General features: G+C 42.8%; 1 protein-coding gene across 2 annotated transcripts; it reads left to right on the plus strand.

Annotated features, from left to right (window-relative positions):
* The first annotated feature begins 3,856 nt into the window (after positions 1-3,856).
* LOC109646274 (phosphatidylinositol 3-kinase regulatory subunit gamma-like) lies at positions 3,857-9,961 on the plus strand. 2 transcript variants are annotated; one of them, XM_020112013.2, is made up of 10 exons: positions 3,857-4,229; positions 6,346-6,457; positions 6,582-6,680; positions 6,782-6,962; positions 7,075-7,191; positions 7,307-7,449; positions 7,556-7,732; positions 7,853-7,927; positions 8,043-8,213; positions 8,316-9,961. In XM_020112013.2, exons 1-10 carry the CDS (start codon positions 4,175-4,177, stop codon positions 8,587-8,589), a joined length of 1,404 nt encoding a protein of 467 aa, XP_019967572.2. In that variant the 5' UTR covers positions 3,857-4,174; the 3' UTR covers positions 8,590-9,961. The 2 variants fall into 2 exon arrangements, with proteins under 2 accessions (XP_019967572.2, XP_019967565.2); XM_020112006.2 differs by having other exon boundaries at positions 3,858-4,229; positions 7,286-7,449.
* The last annotated feature ends 1,083 nt before the right edge of the window (positions 9,962-11,044 follow it).

An 11,044-nucleotide genomic window follows, 5' to 3' on the forward strand; every position in this document is an offset into this window, starting at 1 on the left:
ATGCATAGGAGTCAAGCTATTATTCGAGCAATCTGCGACTATTACCATGTCGCATGCCTTCCTGTTCACACTGGCAGGCACATGCCCAGTGTACATGAGTGGTCACCTGATATGGGTTTTCATGGAGTGTAAGTATGGATGGGGATTAGAACTGATAAGAAACCAAAGCGGTTGTGTGGACAGACATTTTTTAGTTTGAAAACAGCATAGTACCATGGATGTGGCCTTAAGTAACATGTGTTTCAGAAACAATAAACAGATTATTCAACAATGTATAATAATGACTAGTTGATGTCCACATCCAACTCTGATCCACACTGAAAAACCGGCAGCATCTTGTGGATATATGCTGCTAAAACTCTGCATGGTCAGGCTTTTATTTTGGCTCTCCACTTAAGTGGGGAGGTCGGGAGGGCCTCTGGAGAGACACGGGCCACTGATACCACAGGATCATCATCCCCGTCATAACTCAGACACTCAGCTGGTAGACGTTATGTGGTGGCATGCCACAAGTACCTCAGTTGTCACCTCTGTTAGTCAGATTAGGCTCTGGCAGCGTGGAGTGACATGATGAGTGGTGGGTATGACCACCGGGTGCTAATGCAGAGGACACATAAAGAAAGGGACACAGAGGCAGACAGACAGACAGACACTGCAGCACATGGAAAAAACGGTATGTCAGTTTTGCTGATGTCTATAGTAACAGTAGCCTCCAATTTGACATTCCCTCCACCAAACATTGGTTTTCTGTTTTTTTCCTTCTTTTTGGCTTCTCTTTGACCTCCTTAAAAGAACAAGCTATGTTTCCCAGGGCCCAGCTATTTGAAGCTCATAGTTTTGGTCATCCAAAGTTTTCTGCTCCAACTCAAGCCGTTCAGACACTGTCCCCACTTACATTTCCACAATGGCAGGGTCCTGGGGGCCAGACCATAGCCGCCCTACACTGTGCCCACAGTTGAGTTGCCTCTGGCAGGACTAGTGCGTGCTTTGTGTGCTGGTTCTGGCGAGCGATCAGGGAAACCCCACAGTCTCTCCATGGTGAATGTCGAATGCCCTGCCAAGACCATTATGCATTCCTTCAATGGCCGTGAATAGCAGCACACTACAGTACTGAAGATTTGAGAGATGTGCAAAGACCGTGACACAGATACCCACGTCGGTGAACTGAACTAATCCCTGACATGGTTTCTCTGTGTTGTGTCTTGGGTCTTTTCTTGACTGACAACAAACAAAACAAATCCTGATAAAGTGTGTCCTACATTGCGCCACACAGGAAACATGAAAACAGTCAATGAATAATATTCCTTGACACAGATAATGAATTAAGTCCAAACAAACATTGCTCTAGGAAGCCAGGAGATTATTTGACAGATTCTACAAATGTTGATGTTGTGGCTGTGAATGACAGCAGGAGGCCTATAATGTCCACATTTAACACTCTTAAATATGTGGATTAACGCTCTTTCCAATGAGTATGTGTAAAACACTGAGCCACGCTGACACGCTAATCTCCAGGACTCAAAAAACATTTGAACTTTTTGCCATTTAGTATATCACATATTTGTATTCTCTGTTCTCCAGACCAGAGAAACAACTAAACTCTATCCTTAACACCTACACTGCTTCACAATTTGTTGCCTATAATAGTTCCTATATGCTCAGTTGCTTGGCAGATCAGTGTCAAAAATGTTAATGGAACAAAACTAGAGTTTAACTCTATTTAGCACAGAGGGACATCTGTTGATTGATTTAAAACTTGCACACAGTTTCCCAGCACACCCACAGTCCAGCAGCATATTGCAGTGGTGGATATCAAGATGAGTCACATCAGCTAGCAGGCAGCTGGCAGGCTTGCAGTATCAGCCTATCCTGTTAATCTTACGATTAGCCTTCACTGATCCCATCAGGACTGCCTGGATCTGGGGTGCATAGCCTAAAGGCTTATCCTGCAAGTCGACCTGCCTCACTGTGGCCACTACAAAACCCAGCACAAAGTGGGCACACACACACACACACACACACACACATGAATACACAGCACACCCCAAATATTTCAGCTTTTCCTAATACCGATAACAGAGACAACATATCCCCAACACAAAGCCAAGAGACTGGAGGTCATCGTGCTTATGCCACAATGCCCCCCCCCCAAATACACACACCTCCACTAACATATCTGGAGCCCTGATACGATGCTGTTGTGTTTTAAGAGGGTGGTGGTAGTGAAATGTGTCACAGAGGTCAGGCCCAGAAAGTAAAGGGGGGTTAAATTCTGTGCTCTTCTGACACTGAGGGGAGGAGGGGGGAGGAGGGGGGAGGAGGGGGGAGGGGAGGGTTGGGTAGCAGCCAAGTGACATGCCGTGACAAGCCTCCAGGCTTTCTCAAAGTAGGAAAGCATTGAGAGCACACAAGCAAACGCTCATGCACTGCACCCACAAACGAACACAGACACACGTGAGTGCGCACACACCCATGCAATTACATACCTGTCAAAATGCAGATCGAGTGTCGAAAAGAGACTTGCCAACATTGATTTCCTTTTAGGAAAAAGATAATTAACAAACACTGGGTTAATAATCGTGAGTTACCAACGCACATGTGAGAGCTTATATGTGTGTCTTCGAGGCAACAGTTGCCTGCAGTCTTGCCATGATATGCTCCATCATGGCAGATGGTTTAAGGGGCTTTTCATAGGCACCGACTGGACACAGGAAAGAATCATTTTACTGATGGGAAAAAGGAATGCTGGAGGCAATTACCTCCCCTGACTCCCTGTCCTTGGGTCAAAGGGGACCGGCCATAAACGCCTGGACACCAACAGAGACAGACCTCTGACCATGCAGGCCTTGTTTCACTCTCCCTGCAGCCACGGACATCAGCTGGCTGAGGAGCCTCTGGTTGTTTAAATTTACAGCACAATGTCATTCTGTGTCATGAATAAGCAACAATGTACATATTCATCCAGCGTAAGCACATAAGATGATGGTGATGCTAAAACTGGGGCCATATGCAGGGCAATGAGACAGAAACTGCAAATTATCTTATCATTCAATAATGCTTTCTCTATATGCCCTACATTCATTTTTAAGCCACCGATGTGTGCAGGTGTACGGACACCTGCTATTGCCTTTTGTGCCATTCTATTGTGCAGAATGATGTCACAGCAGCAATAATTAGCGGTGACAGTCAAGATGCCATTTTTGTTGCCGAACATGTTTGACAAGCTCGACGAGAATATAATGCACACTTGCCAACCCGGCAGGCTACTCTGTCGCCTCTTGCACAAAAGGGTCTGAGCCTGGTGCTGTCTGGGTGCCAGACACCTGAACACGGATTCATTATCATAAAACATGAAGCATGATGTCATTCTATTCCAACCTGTTCTCTCACCAGAACATTAGAGCACAGCTGGGGTGGCAGAAACATGTTTTGTTGCCCATTGGTTTAAAATCTAAAAAAGCATATAAAGGTACAAGTTAGATCATATTTATTTTTTGATGATTCAAGTTAATAAGGTAGGTTTTTCCTTTCCATTCATGCCCTGCAAGGAATTTTTCAGCTGTTACAGTGCAGTCGGAGGAGAAGTGAATGAAACGGTCTGGGATGTACCATTAACATCTAGGGGGTTGCTGAAGTGTGATGAGCAACATATGTGCAACTGAAATCCACCAAATAAACTATTCGTTTGAGGATTATACCCACTACTTCTTTTTTTGTTTGTTTAACCGTGTAACAAAAACGTTATATGTTTTACCGTGATATAGACACCCTACAAAGAAAAGAGACCCCCCCCCACTGTGGCAGCAGAATGGACTGATCCTAGATGATGTTACTTACAGCCCTTTAAAGTCGCTCCATTTCCGAGATGAAGTAAAGTCGAGCTGCAGCGCACAGACACAGAAGAAGAAGACATGGACAATCTGCGCCTCCGAACATTTAACAAAACCCTCGCTTAGACCGACTATGTTGAGGGACACATTTGGACACTGGGATTTTTTAATGGACTTGCGATCGAAGGAGTTTTCTTTCTGTCCACATCTACGTTGGACGTGGCGTTTGCGAAAAAGTAGCCTGAATTAGTCATTAAACACAACGTGCATCGTTTGTTGTTGTTTATATCTGTATTGTGCTCAAAGACAACAGCAGCACCCTGGACTACTCTCCTGAAACAGGAATGGTTTATCCTCCCGAAGGTTTATTCTACATCGAAATGGATCAAGCGCCACCAGGTAAGTTTAGGGTTAAAGGCAGCCATTGTCTGAACTGCGGGGGGTCGGAAACCGTCTTATTCTTTTTTTATTCTCACAATGCTATTTGCTTTTTTTTTTTTTGCTACCATGGTGTTTCTGCAGCGTCTTGTGGCAAAGTTGACACCTGACAAATGTCGTGTCGGTGCTGGTGGAGTCGCTCTAATGGAGAGAGGCGCTGCGCTCCCCCGCTGGCATTGCCCAGGCATGCATAGCGCAATTCACTTGCCAATTACGTAATACCTTTCTGTGGACCGGGCGCAGCGGCTCCGTTTCTTTTGTCCCGGCGCAGATGACAAACTTCCACAGGGACACACGGCGGCTCTGCGCCTCCTCACGGAGCAGGAGCAGATCCACGGGAGGAGAATGGCGGCGTTTAGAAGCGGATAGAGCCGAGGGTGCGTTAATGAGCGCCGCATGAAACGAGCGCTTTGTTCTCCTCTGCAGCCAGCCGTGCTTAATTTGTGCTGCTAGCTCTGAAAGTAGGCTAGAGGCGAGCAGACACACAGACAGCTCGTCTCATGACTTCACTCAACAACGCTTTTTAAATCTACATCTGTCGTTTGACCTCGGCCTTATTACATTGTTCCTACTGTCTATTACACTGTAATACGGGCCTGTCATGTCTTGGTCAGAACAACTGTCTGGATCCATTTATTTGGCTGGACCTTAATTGCACCACAACTTTCACTCCTACACATTAATTGCATTATTAAAGATATTTGTTAAATACAATACAACATGAACTAGAATGAATAATACTGACACATTTATATATATTTATATATATATACAAACTACATTGTAACTTATGTAACCGATATATATATATAAATAATATATATGATAAAAAATATAATCTTATTAACCCATTATAGGAACAATGTCATCCAAAAACATATTACACAAACTTACCATTATATGTTTTCTGGATTGGGCAGAATGCTAACTCCATTATTATTCTCTCTCTCTCTCTCTGTGTATATACAGCATATATATATGCATATATATATATATATATATATATGTATATGTATGTATATATTATGGAATGGATTACAATGTAATGGATTACAATGTAGTTTGAAATGTGTAACAAATAAAGGTTACATTTTCATAACCATGTATGGGAGCAGAAAAAATATAGCCTATAAATATTATTATTATTATTTCTTACTTTAATTACGTGGCTCTTGTCTATACTGGTATGTGCATGTGGCTTTTGGAAGCCAGTGGAGTTTTCTTGGCAGCAGACAGAAAGGGGAAGGTGTGCAGATTTAATTTTGCTGAGCTCAGGAACCGCAGCTTTTCGTTTTTGTGCCTGCCACTGTGCTGCTGCACCTGCCTTTTGTTTATTTTAAGGTCAGAAAAAGAGGAGAGCGGATGGTGGGAGAAACCCACATTTTCTCCTCTCTGAGGGTGCTCTTGTATTTTCCCCAACTGCCTCATGAAAGGCACTTTTGTCCTGCAGTGAAATATATCGCCCTTCACCTCCTCTTGATGCGGTTTGCTCTCCTTTTTCATTTTTAGGGAAAACGCTTAGTACTTCAGGCCAGATTTAAGATTTTTTTTTTTCTCCTCGGAGGCTGATGGAAAACTTATGAGGATCTGTAAGCGTGAGATGTTCACAAGAAGGGAGGGGTGGTCCACGAGGCTCAAAGTACAATTTATGGTCTATTTAATGCTTCACGTGCCATTCAGGACAGTGCCAAAGTCAAGGAACTGGACTTAAAACAACTTTTCTTCAGGCAATTAAACGCTTAATAATGAGGATATGTGGAAAAAAGAAAAAAAAGGCATGTATCACAGTTGTTGACGGATTGTGCTCATTATTGAGGTGGTGTGCTGACCACATTTAAGATCTTGGTCATGATTTGGCATGTGACACCTCATGGTAACATGTCTGGGCTTGTCCTCAGATCTTCACAGGCTCCTTAAAGCAGAGGTGTGACAGAGAGAGTGTGTGCATTTGTTGTGGTGGGGATGGGAGGGGACCAAACTGAGAACACTAGTTCTTTCTCTCACAGAAGTTATGAAACCGACTACACTTGATAACAAACTATCGTCCTGATCCTTTGTATTTCCTTCTCGTCTGCAGCTCTGCCTCCCAGGTCAACAAAGCCAGTGTCTTCCACCATGAACAACAACTGCCTTTCACCACCTGTGTATTCGCTACAGGACGCTGAATGGTACTGGGGAGACATATCCAGGTAACCAACTGAAGCACCATTTTAAACATGATATCGTTCTCACAGAGTCTAATTAGTGCATGTTGTTTGGTTGTTTAACACACTGGTATTTCAGATCCGTTAACTGTTTACTGATTTTCCTCAGGGATGAGGTCAACGAGAAACTCAGAGACATGCCTGATGGCTCCTTTATGGTGCGTGACGCATCCACAAAGCTGCAAGGAGACTTTACGCTGACGTTGAGGTAAGCAGAAGGAAAAGAGAGCTGTTGTTGTGCTGTCGCAAATATGATCAAAAGGTTGAATTTAAGCCAATAATCTAATTCTGGAATGTGTTGTTTCACAGGAAAGACGGGCACAACAAGCTGATCAAAATATACCACAATGATGGGAAATACGGCTTCTCGGACCCCCTCACGTTCACTTCTGTGGTGGAGCTCATCTGGCACTATCAGCACCATCCACTGGTGGAATACAACGCCACCCTGGATCTGATGCTCACCAATCCTGTGTCCCGTTTCCAGCAGGTTAGTTTGCATCTTTACTTTTCATCAGTCCGCAAACGTGTTTGATATCGGATGATTAAATACAGTGGATTATGAATTGTACATGTTTAATCAAATATTTTTCTGACATTAGGTGAAAGAAGACAGTGTCGACGTTGCAGGGAGAAAGCTGAAAGAGGTTCACTGTCAGTATCAAGAGAAAACAAGGGAGTTTGATTGTCTTTACGAAGCCTTCACCAAGACCTCACAGGTAAAAATAACTTTGAAATGAACTTTGCTTCTCTCACATTTTCTATACAAAATAGAATTAATTTTAGATCAGTTTCTCATGTTTTTTCTCAAAGGATGTATTCACTGTGATGCAGGAAATCCAGATGAAGCGCACCGCAATTGAGGCCTTTAACGAGACAATGCTGATCTTCGAAGAGCAGTGTCGTGAACAGGAGCGTTACGGAGAGGAGTTTGAAAGGAACAATCCGTCCGACGCTGCTGACACAGACCTGGAGAGGTACTTCATTACGTCATGGTCCAACAAATATGTCGTGTAGTTTAATGTAGAATGCAACATAATCCTTGAACTCTGCCCATCATGACCTTCACTTTCCCTTCTCTAGCTTTCTGATTAATTATGAGAAGCTCAAGTGTCGACTCGGGGAGATCTACGACAGCAAAATCCACTTGGAGGATGACTTGAGAACACAGGTGGAGGACTACAGAGAGACAGACAGGAAGATGAACAGCTTGCGACCTGACCTTATCCAGCTACGCAACATCAGAGACCAGTACCTCAAGTAAGCAGCGTCACAGTATTGTTTGTCGTCTCTTTGGTATATCACTTCAAGCAAATTAAGGGAAGAAATGTTCTGTAGCTGTCATTCAAATTGAGCATTCTTCTACTCTTTGCATTGCAGCTGGCTTAACCACAAAGGCGTACGGCAGAAACGCATAAACGACTGGCTGGGAATACAGAGCGACAGCCTCGATGAGTAAGTACCAAACATTTTTTAATCTAGAATAAACATTGAAGAATGAGATGAATAACTTCTACATCAAATTCAGAATTGTAGCAGGGGTGTTAAAGTGTGATTTTTGTTCTTGCAGCACCTACGTGTTGAAGGGAGATGAGAAGAACTTGCCACATCAGGAGGAGACGAGTTGGTTCGTTGGTGAAATGAGTCGGACGCAGGCTGAGGAGATGCTTCAAAGCAAAGCTTGCGGAACGTTCCTGATCCGTGAGAGCAGCAAACAGGGATGCTACGCCTGCTCCGTTGTGTGAGTATCCTTATGGAATAAAGAATTGATGAAGATGATTGTTAAAGATGGTGGAATTGTTTGACACTCATTGACAGGATATTTCTTTTCTGTTTATTTCAGTGTGAATAAAGAAGTGAAGCATTGCATGATCTACAGCACACCGCACGGATACGGCTTTGCTGAGCCCTACGACGTCCACTGCTCACTGAAAGACCTTGTCCTGCACTATCGCCTGCACTCTTTAGCGCAACACAATGACGCCCTGGACGTTCGGCTGTCACATCCAGTGCACGCCAAAGCCGCAGCCACGCCTTCTCCACATATAGAGGAACACAAACTCTTACAAACTCCAAAACACACAGTGGGGCTCCCGCCTGCAGCTCCAGAAATGTAATCCAACGGAGGGAGAGACAAAAGGACATGTTTACTGTATCCTGCGAGAACGACTGCATCGAGGTGCATTGTGTAAAATTTTGCACTACAGTGATTCCATCGGTTTTTGTGAATGAGATTTCACAGATTGAAGTGGGACCGGAACTTGAATGTCAGCTTGAACTTTTCTTTTTCTTTTGTTTTCAAAGAGACTGTTTAAGCTTTCAAGAAAAATAAATTTGTACTTCATTTATTGCCGTTTGTTTAGTGGACACTTTTAGTAGGGATGTTTGACGACCAGAAAATTGCTCACTAACGTCAGGTGCTGCACCTTTGTTTGACTTCAACTTTTTACAGCTCGAGTTGATGTTGCAAGAGATGTCCTTTTGCATAGTTCAAATGAATTCAGTTGTGAAAAACTGACCAGTATGTTGGATATATATTAGGTTACGACTACTTTTTGTGAGAGTAGACGGTGATGTGAACAGGCTGATTCCGTCATGGTGGCCCGAAATTCTTGGATAAATGCCAGATGTGAATATGTGAAACGTCATGGGACACCTCGACAATTGGCCCCTTTCTTAATAGACATTCATATACAGTGGATAATTATGTAGCATTAACATCCTGTAGAATACCATTGTAAGAGCATACTCAATGTTATAATATCCATTGACCAAAGCACTTAATAGTGAGCAAATCTACATCCCTGTTTTAGTCCGGTAAAATGCATATTGGGCGAGGGGAGGGCAATTTATGTACACCTGCTGATGTGCTGATCAAAACATAATCTGAAGTACTGTATGATATATTCTGTTACTCAAAGAAGTATAAGCTTTTTGTATTCTATATATATTTTTTCTATAAATATGCCACAAGATGAAAGCTTGAAGAAAGTGCAATCCAACAGTATTTCTATTGTTGCAATGTATGACGATGATGATGGTGGTGAAGGTAATGCTGTTATGAGAGGTTGACATTTGCCACACAAAAAAAATGCACTCTCTTTGGTGGTGTCAGTGTGATGTGGCCTCCGATGTTTGTGTGAACTGCCAGAGGTCCGGACGTGTCCTGCCTCCATTACTTGAACTGTGGCATTGCTCAAGCTATGAATGTTTTTACATGACATGCAGCCTACATAGCTTAAGAGGAAAGGAATCCATGTTGAACTTGGCACATTTTTCAAGTTTGAGGACAATAGATACTCTGTACAGAGAAACTGTAAAATGTATTTCTGAGGTTGGTTTATGGAAGGAGGGTGATTAAGCCTCTTTATGAAAATATAACTCCACTGAGGGGATTGAGGAAGCTCCTCGGGTGAAGCTAAGCAATGTGAGATCCTGACCTTTTTTCTTGCTGAAAGACAATAAACTGATGAGGGTTTTGTCAAGTTACATCATCTGTTGCTTTTTGTTCACAGTCAAGTGTTGATAGCACAGCTACATTTTCTAATCATTTACCGTCAAAGATTTCAGAAGGTATTTCAGTTACCACCAAGGAGGATATGATTTCATCCGTGTTTGTTCATTTGTCTGTCTGCTGTTCCACAAAACTAGATAGAAGGATGCAGTCTATTTCAGGGAAGACCAATAGTGCATGAAAAATGTAGTGCGATTCCAGGATTTTAACATTGTGAGATGAGTGGTTTTCAGTATTTTTGTTTTTGTATCATAATTGATGCATATTGATGAAAAAGATCAGGCAGATTTAGGGAACTGATAATTATAGATTTTGTGCAATTTGGTGCAGATCCAAATAAAACTCTGGCTCTAGTGAATTCATATGTGGTTTCATTAGGGGATAAACCTTATTTGTTAGTTGGCAGGATTACGCAAACGCTACTGGGCCAATGACCCAAGGAAGAATCCATTTCATTTTGGGGCTGATCCAGATCAGGGGGCAGATCCAGATTTCTCTTTCTTAAACATTATGAGACAGGAAATCTGTCAACATTTTCACAGTTTCCAAGGGAATAATTCATGCATCTTGATGAAAAACTAAATCTGGCACCTTTAGGGAACTGTTATCTATGTGTGTGCAGTTTGGTGCAGCTTGACTGAATTTAAGGAGACTGTTGGGCCTTGGCAGAGGTAGGCTCTCTACTAAGTGCCATTCTACTTTTTTACAAGTAATATTTCCATTTTTATTACATGCATAGAGAAATTAACCAAATACAAGGCACAGAATGTCAAACTAGTTTTCTACAAATGCATCATCTCTACAAAAACCATTGTTCTCTGATGAGCTTATTCTCAGGGAAGATAGGAGGCAGCGAGGGTACTGGAGGACACACTGAGGACAGATGGAGGAGAAAGGAAGCGATAAAGACAATAGCAGGATATGTGCAGGCCCTTTCCCCTGCTCGGCCTGGCACGCCATTAGCAGTGTTAAACCAACTTCGCTGGGAACATGCAATATTTTGAACTTTTTTTTTAAACGCTCCTGTGAAAGGAATGCAGCCCAACTGTAAACATTTG

Source organism: Paralichthys olivaceus, chromosome 16 (assembly GCF_024713975.1).
Source record: "Paralichthys olivaceus isolate ysfri-2021 chromosome 16, ASM2471397v2, whole genome shotgun sequence".
Classification (NCBI taxonomy): domain Eukaryota; kingdom Metazoa; phylum Chordata; class Actinopteri; order Pleuronectiformes; family Paralichthyidae; genus Paralichthys; species Paralichthys olivaceus.

Bases quoted from the DNA above. Each gene is read 5' to 3' on its own strand.
- LOC109646274 (XM_020112006.2), top strand. From the start codon at position 4,175: ATGGTTTATCCTCCCGAAGGTTTATTCTACATCGAAATGGATCAAGCG. The intron at 7,192-7,285 runs GTAAAAATAACT...TTTTTCTCAAAG, and splicing joins CCTTCACCAAGACCTCACAG to GATGTATTCACTGTGATGCA. The intron at 8,214-8,315 runs GTGAGTATCCTT...TGTTTATTTCAG, and splicing joins TGCTACGCCTGCTCCGTTGT to TGTGAATAAAGAAGTGAAGC.